Genomic DNA, 20,704 nt, shown 5'->3' on the forward strand with positions numbered 1-20,704 from the left:
ATGCCTGATCTCATTGCTGCCTTTCCCAACTTTCCAGATAATCTTGAAAATAAAAATGTACTCAGCCTCTCCATATTATGGAGTCCACTTTTCGTTCTGTAACACATGGAACACAGACATTGGCGGAGCAGCTGCCATGGTCCATATAGAGCCGATGGCAGCTTTCGACGTCCATTATGGTGCTTGTTTCTACACTACGTGAGCTGGGCACATGCCTGTATGCACTTAAGTATCATTCTTTTGTTAGTGCTCAATTTTGAAATGTACTCACCCCTCTGCCCCATTGCTCGGACTCGCTCATTTTTCAACATGAGGTCCCTTAAGGATCTTCACTCGGCTTTACATTCTTCAGTGTGTACATCACCCCTCATGCTTCACTGGTTTGGAAATTTGGTTTTAATATCTCTTATGTGGCTACAATGCAAATGATTGTTTATCAAAGAAGACCCATTCGCGGCCATCTTCTGCTTTGCCCATATACGGGAGCAGTGGCCTCCTGGATGAGCCAGAATTAACTAAAACTCAATGGGTATAAAACCGAGATCATTCTCTTTGGCAAATAATTCTCAGTGTGGACTCTGCACTGGTGGCCTGCCAATCTGGGTACCCCACTTACTTCCAACAGTTAAACCAATAATATTGGCATCTTCTATTAATATCTAGTTCATCACAAGTCTTCCATGGAGCTGCTCTTTTTTTTTCTTTTTTTTTTCTTTTTTTTAATTTTTTTTATTTTTTAAATTCACTCTGGCCCTTCAAAACATTTTCACTCTTTCTCCCATCACCTTGAGGAAAACTGTAATGCAGGCTAATTTCTCTAGGCTACTTTATGAGAATGCCCTGTATTTTGTTCACCTGAATTATTGTCCATCACCTGCAATTAATAGAAAATCTGTCAACAGAAGTCCTCCTTAACATTTTCAGACTAAATCCAGAGACCGATCACAGGGTCCTGCACTGTCTCCCCATACAGAAGTGGATCCTGTTCAAAACCGTTTATCACTCACAGAGCAGTCTGCGATTCTGGTCCTGTATCCATCAGGAAACTCTACACTGCCACACTCTAGCTTGTTCTTTAAGGTCCCCACGGGGCTTTTGCTGAAGATCCACAAATACAAAATCTTGAGACAAGGGGGTAGAACCTTTGCCCTTTTGACTCTGAAGCTATGGCATCCTCATCATTGCCATTCATAGCACCTCAAACCATAACTTATCAAAACTTGGCTATTCCAAGACCAATTATGTGCCGTGGCTCTGCCTCCTTTGATGCAGGTATTACGAGCACCGGAACAACCCTTGGATAGCAATAGTGCATTATAAATCCTGTTTATGTGCATCTTATGCTTGTTTTACTACTGACACTTTGCATGTTCAGTTACCACTATAGAAAGCTGCTAATTGTAACAAGCGAGAATTCTGTATCATCTAGAGGCCTACCATGTAAGAATCCATTTTTCAAGGAGCTTAGAGATTGTGGGTGACGTTGATTAGTCTCAACTCCAATTACAGGATACATTTAGCAATTAGCATTTATTAGGGAGATTAGGTGGGAACGGTTTGTGGTAAACCTGTTTTGTTTGAGATGATTATAAGTGCATGCTAAAATAACTCCACCACCTTGCTGCAGTGGGAAAAATGTCTTTAAAGGGATGTGGAGGGAGAGGGTTTAGTGCAAACTACAATTCAGTTTGAGATATCAATTGATAGTTCCTACACAGGTTCCAGTTGGGATATTCCATGTGGGGTTGCTTTGGTAAGTAACTTGCCATTCACAAATTGCACTTTTGTTACTAAATACCAGTCTTGACTAAAGAGCAATACCTTCCTGGGAAAATGGACAGGAAGAAAAGAGCCTTGTGTATACAGAAAAAAAATATTTATTCTAGACAATATTTTTACATTTTATATGCAAAATGATAAAGTAAGTAATTGTATGAAAACGAATAAAACTAAAGGCGACAAATCACAGCCTAGTATGTTCAGCAAGTGGAGCAGTGTTTATAGTATTTATTCACAAGTTCCTTTACTACTGCCTATAAAATAACTGTTAAAATGTATAGTGAAGTTAAGTGTCCAGTGTCGCTCTTTAGTTGTTGAGGACATTCTAGGTGTGGCCCGTAGGATTCTGTATCATTCTTTCAGGACTGTCAGACTCCAGGAGACTCCATTAGTCTTGCCAGCTGTTGTCACTGCTTTCAAGTTCATTTAATAAGCCGTGTTTTTATGCTTAAGAAAGCCCCATTAACTTACTTTCGTTGTTTTTGTGTTTTTTTTAGCTTTCAAACATCCATGTAAGGGGTGAGATGTCCTCTGGGAAAAGAAGCTGTGAGACAAAAACGACTTACAAAAGACTGTGAGTATCCCTTTCAGTGCCTTCGAATGGTACAGTTCGGCCATTACTGGCTGAAACTGTCTTTTAGAATGTCGGCATTACTAAACGAACATCTCAGTTGCTTTTTAGAGCATCTTCGAGAAATTGCGCTGGTGAAAAATGGTGCATTACTCCTTTAGGACTGACAGTGCACCTAAAAAAGAAAGTTGGTGTCTACTCCAAAAGGGGTGTGAAGTGATCTGATATATTTTTCCCCTGAAGTAATTTGTGTGTGATCAGCTTTTATGTGGTTCAACATGTCGGCTGTGCTAAAAGCAAAAAAAAAACCTGAAGCGATCTTGACTTGAATCAAGACCTTGGTCACGCATGGTTTATATCTTTAATACTAAAATATATTTTTTAAAGTAATCCATTCTTTCTGGATTTAGGACCCCAAATGAATTATACGGAGCGCACTATTTATGTTAACTAACCAACACAATATTTTCATACCCTCAACAAGTAATAGGCCTTCCATCAATGCCGGTGGACCCCTGCAGATGTAATACTGCAGGTGTAAAGCCGTAGGTGACCATACAGAGCATCGGTCGAAGGGACAGGGATGCACCGCTATGCTATCCCTGTTGAGAGGTGTGCATGAACAGATCCTGTTGGTGCTGCTGTTGACACTTGAGATGATTTGGTGCCCAGCCAACTCCTTAAGGAGGTCCAGGGTGCTTTGCAGGCACTGTTGCTATCTGTCCCCCCTTTCATGGCGTGGATGAAGAAAAACCTAAAGTCCTTCATTGTAAATTGTTAGCTCGCTACCGCCTTATCAGCCTCTCCTTCTCCAACACAAATTGTAGGCTCTGGTTGGTCCCTAGTGGATGACTAGAACTTTTGGAATGGAGGAGCTGAGAAAAGGGCATCAAAGACCAAGTTGGCAGTCACGTTGTGTCTGTGTGTGCCGTTTCTTATCTGAGCGAAACGCGCCCCAAGCTTTCAGGTTTGTTTGAAAGGGAGTTTCTGGGATTTCTTTTATTTAATTACCTCCGAATCACTTTGCTACAGGCCTTCTAGACAATCCACATTTCCCAATAATCTTATGTGAAGTTACTACAGGGAACCTAATCACATGTCATACTGTGACAGTTTCTTTTTCTTAACCACATTGTTTGTTTTTTGAGATAATATAACAGATGAAAACAGAGCACTGCAGCACCAAACAGCATTGTACATAATGGAAAAAGCAGCAAGATAATATATCCATATAACATTGTAGCGAAGTAGCATTTTGGGGACAGCCCCTGGATTTGTAAACATACTCTTCATCTCTAGCACACCAGTCTATGCGATGTGCCCATTCCTGTGTAGGTGAAGCCCTAACAGAGCAGCAGTGGAGTTAGAAGTCACATTTGGCGAGTAAATGTCGTGTGATACCAGGGTTCAGTTTTCAGGTGGACACCCACATTCGTACATCGGTCCCAAGAGTACTATTCTAGAGAAAGCAGTAACTGTTCTAGCCGCAACCTCTGAGAATGTTCTGTATCGGGGACCAATATTCCTGTATTAATGGGACACGTCCAAACTGTGGTAAAAGGTACCCAGGTCAGTTCTGCATGTAAGACTGTTAGGATATACTGTGACAGTTTCGTTGTGTTTTATGCTGTTTGTCATTTCATTAGACCTGCAGAACTTTGAAAGCTGACCAGTGCTTGCCCTTGTTTTTGAGACTGTTGAGATTTGACTTACTGGCGTTTTGTGAAGAAGTCTGTATTTATATTTACTTGTCCGTGCAAATCTTCTGGCAACTCCTCTGGGGAAATTGTTGTTTGTTTTCTCCTTGTTTTTCCCACATTTACAGAGCAGAAGCTCTTCTATCTTCCTCCCCCTGTCCGGACCCCACCAAACTGGCAGGTTTTACAAAGAAGGGTCCTGTTTGTGTTCATGTAAATACGGCGCAGGTGTTGGTCGGTGAAGACCTGCCTGGCTACATGTTTCGCTTTGTGTACAGACATGGGAAGGTCAGATTTCTAGAATTAAACAACGAACACACACTGGAATCTGTTTACCTGCAACAGCCCGTCTTTTTGAGCATTTAATATTGAATGATCTGGTGAAAACCCACTTGACTATTTACAAGATGGCTGAACACAGTTTTAGAAACCCTGGATTATGGGTGTGTAAATCTTCATGAGTAACATTTTAGATGATTCTAGTTGTATTTTCGCACTGGTTATTTGTGTACCTGTTATTTGTGTCTAGTTGTCCATGCTGATGTCTTGTAACCTTGTAACCAGTAGCAATTACTTGTTCTCTAGCTCTGCCAAGTGATCACCTCACGTGTGTGAGGGCGCAAGGATTTCATTCAGCTCAGGTGTGAATTTTATTGCAGTGTGGGGCGCTTACAGTGACACTTTATGAAGCTGCAGCACCAGTGAAGTACTTATACAAGATATTTACTCGGTGACCACTGCCACATCCCCACCCCCTCCCCAGCCTGGGAGCTTCCATAAGAACACGCCACACACACAGCTCAAATCTAATGTTTTTATTCCTCAGTGTACAACATTCAACTAACTTCTCGTTATCCTGTAACCGTTAGTCTGAAGTGTGACAAGTCCCTCGTAATGGTTTTGCCAGGTTGGTGCACTTTCATTTGTCCTTTACTTAGCACTGGGGGGGATCGGTCTTTCATTTATGTTTTTGTTTGACAAGAAACAAGTCACTCGTTGAACACAATCTCCTGCGTCCAGCGATGTTAATTAGCATATGTCTTCTTCTGACGTTTCCGAGCAGTGTCGGTAGCACAAACCTCTTCATCACTCTGAGTTCGCTCAGAGGTCCAGGGTGGCAGGACACTCACCAGTGGTAGAGTAGGGAGTCAACCGATAGGCATGGAGGGCTTGGCACAGTGCTTGAATCAGCTCAATGGCCTCAATCGAGGCATGTTGGATCACTTGATTCAGGGGTCCAGATAAATAATTCTGCAATACTTGGCTTGAGGCCACAAGGGTGTGCTATTCTGATGCTTGACATTGAGTCTCATCAGAAACTCTTTGCTGACCATTGTCAGATTTGAGACTGTCCAGTATGCCCCACACTACAAATATGTTGTCTAGCCGCTCAATAACTTGTCATGAATTGTCAATGACTTATCCTCCGTCAGAAGAAACCTGGAATACTTGTCAATGACCACCATGAGATAGTGTCCGTATACCAGGGGCCCAAAGAAATAGACAGCTATTCTCTCCCACGCATGCGCAGGAAGATCGGACATGGATAGTGGATGCTGGGTCACAGTGGGAGAGAGGCAATTTCATAAGTAGCACTCCTATAACTCCTTATGGGCAAGCGCAAAGCGCTCTGTCCCATTCTGTAATCTCTCTTTGGGCTTCAAACCACGCCCTAGTCACGTCAGTCACTTACAATGGTTTGTGGGCTTGCCTTTTAAAATCCGCTTGCTTTCATTTGTGAAAGGCATGCATACGTCATGCCTTTTCCGGTGTTTAGCCCACCTACACAGCACTGGTAAAGTACTAAAAACATGTAAGGCTCAATGTTTTCGACATGGTCTCCGGACTACTCTGTTTATTTTCCACGCAGCGCAATGGCGCTGCATTTTTTTTCTTCACAATGCCAATAGCTCTAACTTGAGCTAATGCGAGACCCGTTGCATTGAAAATGCCTGTTGACTTTCTCATCCAATTGAGGAAACCACACTTGATCTCTCAATGTCCTCTTGGTAGCTACAATGCAACAACAGGAGCGAGTTCAGTAACTTGCTCTCAGACTTGCAGGTATGCCAATCTGGGATGCCTTCTATTGTGACAGTTCATCTTTGACATTTCTGTATTTTTTAAATTCAGCATGGTCTCTTCAAGGTTGAACACTGTCTCCATCATAGTGCTGAGATTGTTTTTAGGGGCCAGCATGTCCTTATCAGCATTTGTGGTGACAATAATATGCTCAATGGACACAGTTGCAGGCGTGCTAGACTTTACAATTAAATTGATGTATTCCTCAGCAGTTTTTTACATTGAGCTGTGCTGATGTAGGGGTACTTGTGAGAAATAATAAGCAGTGTTTTGATTCTTTCCTGGCTTGTGCACAATTGTGTAGTCTTACTCTTGTAGATGCAACCCTCCACCTTTAAATGAGAGGGGGCATCTTGGCCTCTGGATTTTTGTAAATGGTGAGTAGTGCTTGGTGGGCTGCGGCGATCTTGAAATGCTTTCCATACAGAAATGCATGAAATTGTTCAGACCCATACTACAGGTAGACTTTCCTTTTCTGGCTGGAAGTAGGCACGTTCTGCTCAGATAAGCTTAAGCTGGCATACACTATGATGCGTCTCTGAGCATTTGAATGTCCTTTATACTTAGCAAAAATCACTCAAAGTAAGCTATCTCAGTTGCATTTGCAATTGCATGTTTTATACTCTTGAAGCTAAGGTCACATTCAGTGGACCACTGGAACTGAACATTTAATTTTGCCAGGTCTCAAAATGGGGCACTCGCTGTGGCAAAATCACCAATGTACTGTGAACAGTAGCAGGCCATGCCCCAAGAAGGGACCGTACATCTTGTGAAGGACTGGTGGCAGATCATGCTTGCTCTTTATAAGGAGTCCTCCCTTCATCAGAAAACACATGCCAAAAGAATTTGAGTTTGGTTTTATGAAATTCACATTGTTCAGCATTTAATGTGAGACCTTCATCTTTAGGCAACTGACAAACTTGTTTGAGAGCTTTATTGTGTTCTTTTTGGTTTGTGCCAAACACCAGTATGTCATCACTGTAGTTGAAGGCATCTGTAACGGGCTGAATAATCCTATGTATGATATCTTGAACCTTTCTGAGGCAGACACTCCAAAGCACAGTCTTTTATATCTCAACAAACCCACATGAGTCGAAAAAGTTGTAATGTACCTGCAGTTTTCTTCCAGTTCAAGTTGATGGTACCCTTTGTTCAAGTCAAAATGGGAGAAAGACTGGCTCAATTCAGCTGCATGATCAGATCTGCAATGTACAGACCAGGATGCCTTTCTTGATTGCCTTGTTGGCCTGGTGCATATTCTCGTAGATGTGCACTGCACCTCCACTGTCCTTTTTTGGCACTACCTCCTTTGGGTGACCCTCGAGGTGTGGGACCCGTTGAGTCCTCAGTAATGTATTTCAGCAGGACTTCTAGCTCCTCGCTGCTTCTTGTAGATGAAATACTATCCTTTTGTGTCATTGTGCAACAGGTCTGATGCCTTCATTGATGTGGATTTGCACCTTCATTGTCTTGAACCTTTCTAGGCCGTAGAACAGGGACAGAACTGAACGGAACTGATGCACAATGTCAGATTGCGCATTTAGGTTGTAATTGATCGATATCAGACCCATGTCAGCCGCAGTTGCAAAACTAAGTAGGCATGCAGTAGATGGCGTACCTTGAACAATGTGAATTTGGGCCTGCACAGAGTCCTCCTTGTGCCGTAAGGTTACTGTGAATGATCCTTGACTTAGTAACAGTTTGGAAGCAGCATATTTAGCGCTTTATGACTTGATACAGGTATCAGTTTGTAAAATTGATGGGTATGACATTGATTAATGCACCGCCTTCAATTACAAATGTTATGGGACAACCGTTGACCTTGAGTTTTATCTTGGGGCAGTGTCCAAATGCGTTCTTTTGTTTTGTTAACTCATTTGTGTTTTGTATTGTTGGTCTTCTTTTCAAGCAGCAAGGCCCATATGTGCATGTTGCTCCTTTTTATTTATGATTCATCCATTCATCCTCTTCACTGTCATTCTGTGGTGACGTTGAGGAACTTGTGTAGGGTGACTTTGGTGAAAATAGAATTTGTTTGGTTTCCACCTGTCACAGTTTAGATTGTTTTCTGTCTTTGTGGGTGTGGCAAGAATGATTCTGAGACTTTCTGGCATCCATTTTCTTAGCTTGCTTTGATGCTTTTTTAAATCATCCTCCTTTTCACATCCCTTGCACGTTTGTCTGATAGCTGAACATTTATCCTCATGTGGAAATTAAAATCCACATTATAAACAGTCTTTCTATGGAGACGCCTGCTTATGGGCATGTGCTTGGGTCTACTCTTCATGACCAGTGCTCGTTCTCCTTTTGTTCCTCCCGGTTCGATGCTGGTAGCCATCAGTACTTTTTCTAGAATGTCTCTTGCAACGTGTATTCTGAATGAGTTCGACAAACAACTATCATTGACACTGAGGCACTTGGTTTCTTTATCATTAAATTCACAAAATGTTCAATGTTTCAGCACATTAAGTCTGTCAACAAACTCATTCATCATTTCTCCAACTTGTCTCACTTGATTGAAAATGTACCTTTCACAGTCTGCGTTTGGCATTGGATTGTACTTGGCTCAGAAAGCACCCTTGGTTTGATGGTATGACATAATAGTTTAAGAGATTTTCTTTATTGGTTCTTTCACTCCATCACAACAAGATTCTAAGTATTGTATGATTTTATCATTAACTTCTTCCAGGGCATCTATGAAATCACTGAAAGTCTTGATCCATGTGGTCCATTTGGAGCCAGTGTTCTGCTTTTAGGTGTTATTGAATTGCAGTAGAGGTTTCAAAAATGTGGCTGCACTATACTCCATGTCTCTTGCAGCAGCTAATGGGTGCCATTGCTATCTTGAAGGCTTGTTAAGTTGTACTGAAGGCCACCGGTTGCCGACTTCCCCTGTTTTTGGTGGCTTTTCTGGGGACCCCCTCCTTGCGATCTCAACTCCTGTGTTCACTCTTGTGTCACCTCCCCAGATTTTGAGGTTGTAAGGCTGGTGAGAATAGTTCATTGCTTGTACCTGGTTGTCACTGACTTAACGTTTCTTTGTATGTCTGATAAATCAGTTTTTGCCTCAGCACCTTCTTTATTTTCTTAGCCTGGCTGGCATGTCTTGGCAGGCTTTTCCAGTGGTGCTTCTCTGCTAGGCGTTCAACTTTTCCACATGGCCTCATACAGACTTGAGTGGAGCTTCCACTCCACATACGGCAACTGTAGGCTTCTTCGCTTCAGCTTGGGAGCATGTGACTTGCACGATCAATTCACTATTCCTTGCAATCCCTCAGGTTGAGCAGCTCTGTTTCTTTGAGGCTCATATCCCCTACTCGTCACCAGTTATCGCATCCTCCCCAGTCCATGAGCATGCACAACAACATGCCACACACGGAGCTCATATCTAACGTCTGTCTTTATTCCTCATCGTACAACATTCAACTAACTTTTTTACCATTTAAAACCACACCTTAACGCCTCCCAGATTTATTGCATAATCCCTTTCCTTAAGTCCACCCCTTAGCCACTCTGTCCTAGTGTACACAGTCTCAAGACACTACAACCGCATCACTGCAGGTCGCCAATCCTGAACTTTCATGTTCAAGTCATTGGTTTCATGTGTAATTCTAATTAGCACAGTGGGAGTAAGACAAGGCTACAAAACCCAGAAGGTATTGGGCTAAAACAAAAAATCCAGGACTAGAGATCATGTCTGTAATGACCTAGACGGTGGTTGTCATCCTAGATTGCTAATAAACCAGGACTGACCAAAGATGTACAACATACCGCGACTTCCAGCAATGAGTTATACTTCTCCCAAAACACACACATTCTCTCTCTCTCTCTCTCTCTCTCTCACACACACACTATAAAGGAGGATTGTCTGATGTTCTCAGAAGAATAGCATCTTGAAAATGTTCTGTTTACTTAAATTGTGGGTTTTCTAAGTAAACTTTAGGAGTAGCAGACTTCCTTTCCCAACATAGAGCGGATGAGATCACAATACCGCCATGACATGTAGGCAGCTGAAATTCGTACAGTGGCTTCCAGTCCATCGGTTTTATATCCTAGCTAAGCCCGCGGGCTGTCTTGCCTCTTTCAAGAGACCCCATCTACCAATATTGACTTGTTAAGCTATCAGCTTCGCAAAGTGCATTTTGGGACTTGCAGTTTCGCGTTTTAACTTTTCTGATGGCAAGAAGCCAGGGCTAGTTTAAGATGCCACACTTGCTGCCGGAAATAATCCTGTCTAAATTTAAGACCAAACAGTGGTGAGCGTAGAAGGGCACCGGCGAGCAGCGCTGAGCCAATATTCGTAACTCGTAGGGCCCATTGTTGTGTCGTGGGGAGCCTCCCTTGGCGCCCCTCTGTTCCCTTCCATAATGAATCCTCCCTGGAGCCACTGAGTGGAGCGAGCACCCTTACCACGCGCAGCCAGGGCTGCACTTGGGCTCCACTCATTGCTTCATTCTCGAAGATTCATTCGCTGAGGTGCTGTGGTAGTTCCACAGCGTCCATGGGCTGCCCCTGCCAGCTAATCAGTACACTCTGCACGGACAGGGAGGGCCGGTAGCCAGGGTAACAGTGCCCACCAATAAGGGCAGGGTGCAGCTGCATCACTGGCTCGTGCTGTAACCAAAGGCATCCATGCCCCCTCTTAGCAATTGCTGACGAGGAAATACTACACGTCTGATTTTTCGGTGTGCACGAGGTGTGTGAACGGGTCGCGTGCGTCGGCAGCATCAAGTAGAAACCATTTGCAGTAGTAAAACTGTGTGTCGAAGCCTCCATTTTGTGTGGAAGGTCCTTCCGAGTTAAAGGCACTCGCTGTGCGTATATGTTATGTTCCTTTCTGTCTGCCCATCGTGTGATCGGAGGTGTGTGCTTGTGTTCTATCTCCATATGCTGTTGGGACCCCCTTTCTGACGACTGGCATAGCAAAGTTGTCATGGGCTCTAATGCATGCAAATAACATAGCCCCCATTTCGTGGTTTGGTAGTAAAAAAAAAACACACACATAAGCCACAGCTATAGTTAGGCTGAAATGGACTCCTCAGACTCGAAACCCGGTGTCACTGCACCTGGTGCACTACATATTGCTGCATCCCTGGTTCTCACAAGCTTTCGCAGTCTAGACAAACATTGCTTTAAATTGCATGGCAGGCTCTGGGTCTATCTTGCCCCCTAGAGTTCCGAACATGTACTCCCGTGTGTTCTTGGCACAGGGGAAGGAAGGGGCAGCTGACACATGCCCCCAGCTAGCTCTCTGCCAAGTATGTTTAGCCAGCTCTTCGTCCTCCCTGTGCTGCCTCTGACCCCCTACCCTACCCCTCTGAGGGGCGGACCCAGCACGAGCAGATAACGCGAACCCTGCAGGAGCATAGCTGCGCAGTTTTGCGTCTTTGATGTCATTAGTTCTCTTGTGCTTCTTAAGATAGTGGGCGGCTGGGACGCTGTCATCGTAGGTGGACTTTTATAAACCATTTCAGAAATCTGCCCCTCCTCAAGAAAAAGGCCTGGATTTCAGTAACGTGGGCATGGAACTTGTATCCGTCGTGCCCGAGGACCTGCTACTTTAAATGTAGCACGTTTGTCGACTTTAGGGATGGGGGAGGCCTAGATAGCCCTCAATGGATGCACGGCTATGATCCACACGCCATCTAACCTGGGCTGCACACCTTACTTGCAGATGAAACTCCGAGCCGTGTCGTCACACAACCTTTTCTTGTAGTGCAACCAAGATCTTGTATTGGGGGGGAAGAGATGTGACTGCGGAATTTACCATGTGAATATTTTTTCTTGCAGCTGAATGTCACCAGTAGACTGCATCAAGTCTCTGCAGTACATGCATACTTCCTTGTACCTATCTCACTGGCACTGGAAAGTGCAAAGTACAAGTTACACACACGTCTGCAGCAGGTGCATTAACCCGGCATGCTATACAACTCCTTGATTATACGTCTCTACAGCCGGTGCATTAACCAAACAAGCAATATCACTGATCTTGGACCATATGAAGGACAGATTAAGACTGCTCTAGCAGGGCCCAATCCAATGAGATATCCGAGTGAGGCATTTAATTAAGTTTAAAGCTTAAAACCCTCATTTTACCACTTTTTATCTACATCCAAGTTTCATTTCATAGGCGCTTGGGATACATGGATCACCTGAACTCCACTTGTATAGCAAATTACTTTTATGCAACTAGCAGAGGTTTTTAATCAATCAGCGATTTGTAAAGCGCGGCTAATCACCCATAAGGTGCTGTTTGTGGGCATGCTGCTCAATTGAAGAGCCAAGTCTTGAAGTCCTTCCTGAACTGCTCAGGGATGTGGTCTGCCTGAGTTTGAGAGGTAGATTATTAGCATTTTTAGTCAAATAATTCTTGAGAAATGATAATTTTTTGTCGACTTTGGAAGGATAAAAAGCTTAGTTGGGGCTTCTGGGATTATAAACTATGAATATGCAGCTTGAGCACTCAGACGTGTTAACTGCACTATCTGTGCGACCACAATGGGAGACTCCCCACTGGAGTATGTCATAACTAATACATTAACGTCGATAGTGAACCTGTATGCATATCAGAACACCCTGGTAAGACTTCAGTACCCATGCCTAGCAGGGCATAGAGAGCGCATATCTTGCTGCTGGGATTGCAGGACGCTCTGATATGAATCATGCTAAATGTGCTCGACAGTGGCTCTATGGATGGCTCATTTGCAGTTGTTGAAACACATCTTTGGACCAGGGTTGAGTTGCTTTCCAAGAGCTCTGGATGTCTTGGTGAGATAAATGATATTATTAGCACCCCTGGTAGGTTCCCTGTCCCAGTTTCATGAGACACGCCTAGTCTTGGACACATCCCCCCGTACTCGGATGCCTGTTTTCTTACTTGCCTTCTAAATGTGAGACTGGACTTGCCAGGATACAAACACACTAGACCAAGGTGAGCCACCCATCATGTTTGGCACGGGTCATCCTAGTAGAGCCGCCAAGCCTCCGTTCTACGGTTGGCCGCGCTTTGGAAGAAAATGGCTCCTTTTAAGAGTTTCTCTCACAGGGCGCGCCCAGTTGTAAGTGTATTTTTATATTTTTAAAGACTAAGTTCCAAATTGCACTGAAAGGATGAAGCGTGGATAAGCCACTAGTGAGTGGTAAAGGGATATATAGTGGGCTGGTAGGAAAGGGGAATTCTGTATAGGGGTCGGCGACAGGCAGAGGAGTGAGCCATTCTGGATATGGGGAGATATTTGCTGATTAAGGGAGGAATAGTTGGGGGAGATGCTATGCATTCTGGGTATGGGACAGTCTGTGCTGAGGAGCTTGCGTTGAGAATACCACCTCGCACTTACACATGAAAGAAGACCATGTGCGCATGTCACTATATAAAATATATATATATAATATCTGCCAATGCTATTTAAAGTCCCCTCTTAAACTCACCCTCTGGTCCTGCTGGTCCCCCTTTTTAATCTGTAGCCCGCCTCTCGATCCTGGCCCCTTTACATATTTTTAAATACATGCACTGCACTTTTTTCTTTTTAAACCTCGCTTTAAGATGACCCACTTGGGGTTTCTTTTCAGCTCACTGAAGCAAGGACGCTGCACGCATTTAGCCAGCATGCAGATATTTTGGTAACACAGTGTACATTTTGGTTTCTGTCCAGTCTGAATTGATTAATTTATATCTGGCTGCAGAGAGCATACATGTGTGAAATTTCTGGACCAAAGTGAGTCAGTGTGAATCATTGACATATCTGGCATGCCATCATCTGCTCTGATTTCATCATCGTAGACCGACCGCTGTGTATCTATTGCAGTCTTTTTTCATCAGTTTTTCACCACTCTTGAGTGACTGTAAATGCTATTCGGGATTTATCACAGTTATCTTTACGAGAGTCCAATTCTATTTTATTTACCTCTGAATGGCATACATACTCTTTCCCACGATACTCCCCGGTTTTTCCAGCTTCCACAGCTGTGATCCTTAAGTTCATTCATGTAAATCATGCTATATAATGGCAGGCCTGCCTAAGAGCAGGATTGTTTGCAGTGTCTTAGGTTTTCGCAAGCACAGGACTTGCGCCGTGCTTGCAAAATCTCTTCTAATTAAAAAAATAATAATCTTAAAATGGATTTGCGGCCCGCCACCTAGTTATTGTTTGTAGGCTTCGAGGTCACTCAGATCTTGGCTTCTCACTCTCCAGCAGTATCAGGTGACGTCATCCAGGTTCACTTCCTCTTTTCTGGCTGTCCCTTGGAGCCTGGACCAGTTACAGTTTCGGCTGACGCCATTGGCTTCCACTAGCTGCATGCTTTTGGAGGTACTTATTTTTTATTTACGTTGTCACACTCCATAACAGTGTACGTGTTTTCCGATGGTTTCCCTTCCTTCCTGTAATACAGCTTGTTCATCCATGTTGTTGCTCCCACTATCACCCCACGCACGCTCTTCATGTATACACTCTTCATTTGGGTGGCTGAGAAAGTGTAATGTTTTTGGGAGAGGGCAGCAGCTGACCATATTTCCACGCTGCAGAGTAAAAATAAATTCTTTTGTGACCTTGTGTTTTTTTTTTTTTGCAATAGGCACGGGGAGATTAAATAATTTGCCCAGAATCCCAGGATGTTGAGCCGCTGCAGAGATTTAAACCTGATTCTCTAGCGCCAAAGTCGACCGCTCTGGCTGTTACACCACAACCTCTTCCCTAAAACTTTAAAAGGAGTTCTAGACAAAACCAGTAACTTCTCATAGCAAAAGACGCCATTATACTGATAAAACAAAAGAATGCAACCAAATGAAAAACAAAAGCCAGAGGCGGGGATGTTTCTTGTAATATGCACCTGATTTAAACATGGTGGCCATTACCTGCTCGAAAGCACTGTAAATGTCACCTGCATGTTAGCTGCGACTTAGTGATGTCACAGGCTCTCACTGGTCTGTTACCGTAGTACCCGCCTTCGAGAGCATAGCTGTCCTTGGGGTGGGAGCAGAGCCCAGAAGCACTGAGGTGAGGTTACCTGCGATTGATTTGACAGCCACCCAGTCATGGAGAGACCTCAAACTCAGCAGCTGAGATGTCTCCATGGAAGTGGCTTATGCTGCTCCTGCTACAACTTCACACGTCTGGTGCAACCAACTGCAGTGGGCATAAGGGTGAGTGAGAGAGCAGGCTATCACCCCTGCTTGTTCCACATCCCCTAATCCTCCTAGAACTCGTTTGTTGAAGTAACAATTGTGGCAATATAAGCCATACGAGACGGGTTTAATTAAATATATTAGTTAATAAAAAGTTTCAGGAGTGACAGTCTTAAAGATCTCAGAGCCAAGTCCTTCTACAAATGCATCCTAATGGTTTAAGACGTCTATTTACCTATCTATTTGACCCCCCACTCTTCAACTGTTGCACAAATCACACAGCCTTAGGACTTTGGTCTGTCACCCGTCGCAGGGGAACGCTAGTATACCTCTTGGAGGAACAGCTGTGCGATATTGTAATTCTAGCAGTTGGAGAACGTATGCCAACTTGAGGTGTCGGGACTAGAAGCGGCACTTGGGCATGACCTACTCGATTGGTTGCCTGGCCGCACCCCTTCTCTAATGAGATTTACCAGAATGATCTCTGGGAATGTGACTGTGTTGCCCTCTCTTAATTTTGTATCCCTATTACCTGTTTGTGATGGTTAGTCCAACTACTAGGTCAGCAGTTTTATTTGACCCCGTATGCGGGGTCAAATATAGTAATTCTGCCTTAGAGTGCTGGTTGGACTGCTGGATGACCTTGATGGACTACCCACGCTTTAGCCAGAGACTGTAAACTTCGCACTTGTATAGCGCACTACTCACCCATTAGGGTCTCAAGGTGCTGTACGCATACCGCTGTGGAACCCCTCCTGGCTTTTCCCTGTGAAGCGCCCACTCCTGGGCAACCCCTAGGGTGAAGCCAGGCATCCAAGCACTGTCAGGGCCATGGTGGAGATTAAGCAAGCGATTGCCCAGAGTTAGAGTGTGACCCATTAATTAGATTAGGCACCGAGGTGAGAATTATCTGGTCCAAGGGAATTGAGCCCAAGACCTGCCGAGGCGGGAATTGAACCCTGGTCCCGGGCCAGAACTCTGCATCAGGGTCTGCAGCTCTAATCATTGTGCCACACTTCTCCACTCAAGACTGATGCCTTTCTTGGTGCCAGATTGCATCTACTTGTTACTTGACTATGGCAGTAACAAACTTCTTTTTTTTTTTTTTTGCACCCATGTCCTTTGAGTTGGAAGCCTTTGCTCCATACTGTTCCATAAAAAGTGTGAATTTATTTTTAAGTCCATTTTGGAGCACTGCATATGTAGGATTGGATAAGCAATATTAATCTTTTCTTGCATATCTTTAGACACACACATTACTATTTTGATTCATTTTGTTCACTCTTTGCCAGTTCTATCCACTCAACTCTACTTTGGGCCATTGCCCTCTGCATCACTCTGCTCTACTATGCACCACTCTAATCTGCACCACTGTATTCTACGCATTGTATGCTGCAGAATTCAGTGCCACCTCACTTGATACCACTTTCTCTACACCAACACTCTACACTCTACACCAGTCCACTCTACTCTGCCACTCCAGTGTATGTCACTCTACTCAACTCCACACTATTCCACTACAACACAACACCCTGCCACTCCACTTTATGCCATTCCACTCTTCAACACTCCATGTAACTCTCCTTAACACCGCTAACTTTTAGCCATGCTCAACAATTGCCATGCTGGTGTACGACATTCCTAAAACACATTGGCAAAGCCAATAGCTCTTGTGTAGGCGACCTATTGGCTTTGCCAGTGGTTCTTATGTATTTGTGCTGGACTCTGATTTATACTTGAATTGTCCTTTGCTCTGCTATGTCCGCTGTCTGTTGTTGGAACTCCAATTGGTTCAATTAATAATTTGCCTGGACTGAGTTTACTGGGCGCAGGAGAGTATTCCTCAACATTTGAACAATTTTTGCAGCATTGTGTTATATTTAAAATATATATTTTTGCTTGATGCGGCCTGACTATATCCTGCCTCCTTCTTGTACCATTTTCCCCAACTCTACCTAATCACCTCACCCCTTTGCCCCAGCCCTACCTAACCACCTAACCCCTTTGTCCACAATTTTTGTCCACAGTTATAGAATATCTTCTCCCCCTCTACAGATTGGCTTGGTCCCTGCCCCCTCTTAAACCTTCCACCCAGGTTTTTCTTCCGGACCAGAGATGCAAATTACTTCATCCTGATGTTTCTCCCTTATTGTAGCTTGTTGGGGTCTGGGAGGGCAATGGGCTGCCTTTCTGTCCTACTCTCCCTTCCTGCTTCACTGTAACACACTACCTCTCCTTTACAGGTACTCTCTTCTGGGCTGGTTTCCCTAGTGTTGCTCCTCCATAGTCCCATAATGACCTTGTGGGTAGGGTGCCCGGCCTCCTGTGAGTTGATCTGCATCACAAGTGGCTGCTTTAGACCCATAGTCATTAGTGGTTATAAGGAGGCTGCACCTCCTGGTGGCCTCTTTAGACCAAAGTCGGCTTTGTTCAGGTTGATAAACTGTCCTGTCCGTTGGGTGCGTCCCTTCCGCTAATGGGCGACCCTCATAGATTCCTGTTAGGCTGGTGGCAGGAGCTGTGTTTTCAGTGTGCTTCACCCACTGTTCCAGGTTGAGCCCTTAGACTATGTGCCTGGTGGTTTTGAAACGTTGTAACTCACGTGCTGGGGTTGGTACCTCCACTTTCCAGTAGGTGGTTCATCCTGGGATATCTCATAGAGGTATGGAGCATTTTCTTACACAAAGCCTTCCCCCTGCCATGTAAACTAGTCTATAGAACCCCGCCCCACCTGACACTGATAGACATGCAGAAAAGCAACTCTTCCTCTGCTATATCTCATCGCTTCATGCTGGAGCAGAGCCACACGTACGCCGCAGCTTGTTAGGGGACATCCTTCCATACCTTACGCAGGGTGCACACATGCTCCATACATAGGCCACTTTAAGAAACCATACTCTACCCAGCATGCACTGGAAATAGGGTAGCTTCTTACTTAACTACCTGGAATAATGTAGGGCGTCGTCGAAGGTTAGAGTTATACAAATACTGTAACACCATATCAATCTGTAACACGTATTTTCCATGTACCTTACACTTCTTTTCAAATGTTTTGTAGGGGTGTGTTGGTACAGTGCCTTAACGTAGAATTTAACAAAGAGCCCGAGAGTCGCCCTGATGTTAATTAGGCTTGGGCTATTTTGGGGGGGGGGGGGGAGGGGGAGCTCCCTGAGCCACGGGAGGCTGTTAGGCCCCTTTGTTGGCTTCTCTTCAGTCGTGTACCTTCTGTAGTTGGTTCCGTTTCATTCCCTTTTTGTTTGGATATGTTACTTGCATTGAAGTTAAGCTCAATGAGCAGTAATTGGCCGGATAATGTGTTTCCTCCTTTCTGAAGATTACACCTATTAATAACAGTCGTATTCGCTCTACCGTGAAATATTTAACAATACATATTCGTATGTGATTAATCTGCCCACTCACTGCATGGCCGGCATTCTCTACGCATCGCCTCTGCTCCTCGTGACCTTCGGCTGTTCTGAGAGGCGATTCTTCTTCGCTATTGCTTGGGTGCGCACACTTCTCAGAATATTCCCTGCGAGCAGACACACCATCCGCTATGTGCTCTGAGTGCTTCGAAGCTCAGCGCTCTAGGCGTAGTGGTTATGCAGATGTTACCTGAGAGTGCCTGTGCCTCGGACTGCTCCATTTAATCAGCGCCTTTGTTTAGGAAACGGGTGATCTAAGTTGATCTCGACGTGATCGACGAGGCAGAGACTGGGCATTTGCCAACAAGGTTTCTACCACAAAAAGAGAATTTTACGTTGATTAAAGACAATCTTGTAGTCATATTTGGCTATTTTCTGCACCTGCATCGGCACCAAAGCTTATTCCCACAGAGATGTCAATTTATCGCAATTGGGAGAAAGGCAAATCTCACATTTAAATTAATTTGCGAAACGCATTTTTTTTCAGGTGTGCTGAAATGTTAACTTAAGCTGGGTTTGTATAAAGTGCAGAGTGCGCAAATAGAGATAGTTGCAAGGCACACATAGAAAAAATAATACAGAGCCTTGATTATACAATGAGCATAAAATATGTCCACATTTGTAAGTAGTTTAAAAGTATTTCCCAAGGAATCCGCTCCATAAACAATTATAGCCTAAAGGCATGTTAGAAAACCAAATATACACATGAAAATGGCCTGTTACTCTTCTCTACCTCTCTAATCCCCATTTAAAGAAATAGGAAAGTCCCAAAACGGTTAATGGGGGGCGGGGGGCACAACGTGAGCTGCTCCACATAACCTTTTTGAACTATTCTGGGGCATGCCCGTTTGCATTGCCCCCTCCCTTTGCCCTTGTTATCACAAACTTAATTCATTGTTTCACACAACAGTCACTTTTGTATTTTTTGTTTGTTTTTGTTTTTCAAATTATTTCTATTTTCCATTCGGTCTGTGTCTCTTCCTACAGATAGAAAATAAATGATGAGTAAAGCTAACATGTTCATTCATAATTAAACCAGCTGCGTCCTAGTCAGGGTCTGCGTTACCTTACATCGTCCTCTGGCCACAGCTACGGCAGTGATCGCCCCCAATATCCTCTGCCAGTCTGTGACACCCCCCACCCCCTGACACACTGATAATGTCCCACAACTCTCCCTTCCTCCAGCTGCCTCTTGCTGCCACGCACATGGGGATGCAGTACTCCCCCCTGCAAGAGAACCATATTTTTCCCCTTTCTGGTCTTCCTGCAGCATATAGAACACTAGACTAAAACTTCTTAGTGTTGATTTTCATCCTGCAAATTCAAACTCCGATGGTATAAATTAAAATGCTAGTCCATAGCAATGTATGGCGCCTGCATTGCTCTCTAGTGAAGACAACTGCAGTCTATCTCCACAAACGACCTCTTCTAGCCGTGTCTCCTGATCTAGTGGTTTAGGCATTGGCACAATCACGACTGGTGCCCTGAAATTCCTTTGACCGAGCTCCTTAATCCTCCACTATTGCTGGAGCACACAACGGCTTTGCTGAATGTAGCAACTGGGAAATACGATCACCTCACTTTGCACCCTTCTCTTCCGCCACAAAGCTCCTCTAAAAGTATAGTGTATATTTGTCTGTGCGCTTGGCATCCCCAGTATCATTCTTAACCCAACCAGAGCATCTGGCAAACGAACTTTACATCAGAGGGTCACAAGGTTTGGCCTTCCGTCAGCCAAGGTACTTCTTAATAGCCTTGCCCAAAAACTATTTTTCTGTTAGAGCCTTCCAGGACCTATTCATCATCTGCAGGAGTGTATTTGGAAAAACTTCAAGAACCACATCACAGATGGGCTTCCCCCTGATACTACTGGCCAACTACTGTTCAAGGGGAAGAGAACTCTCAATTAGTTTCAAGTAGAAATTATTTCTCCACCTCAGAGTTAAGCCTCATATAGCACGCTAAAGCCAAGTCTGGTCTCATCCTGAAGCCAATCTGCACCCATATACAAGGCCAGGTGAGGCCC

The 20,704-nt window shown here is 44.2% G+C and overlaps 1 protein-coding gene across 5 annotated transcripts in view; it reads left to right on the plus strand.

Annotated features, from left to right (window-relative positions):
* The window catches only part of PLXNB2 (plexin B2), a 640,303-nt gene that overhangs the window by 290,605 nt on the left and 328,994 nt on the right, over positions 1-20,704 (plus strand). For all 5 annotated transcript variants that reach the window (XM_069229655.1, XM_069229656.1, XM_069229658.1 and 2 more), the window contains one exon: positions 2,277-2,353. In XM_069229655.1, the coding sequence (XP_069085756.1) occupies positions 2,304-2,353 (50 nt within the window). In that variant the 5' untranslated portion in view covers positions 2,277-2,303. The remainder of the gene's footprint in view (positions 1-2,276; positions 2,354-20,704) is intronic.

Source organism: Pleurodeles waltl, chromosome 4_1 (assembly GCF_031143425.1).
Source record: "Pleurodeles waltl isolate 20211129_DDA chromosome 4_1, aPleWal1.hap1.20221129, whole genome shotgun sequence".
Classification (NCBI taxonomy): domain Eukaryota; kingdom Metazoa; phylum Chordata; class Amphibia; order Caudata; family Salamandridae; genus Pleurodeles; species Pleurodeles waltl.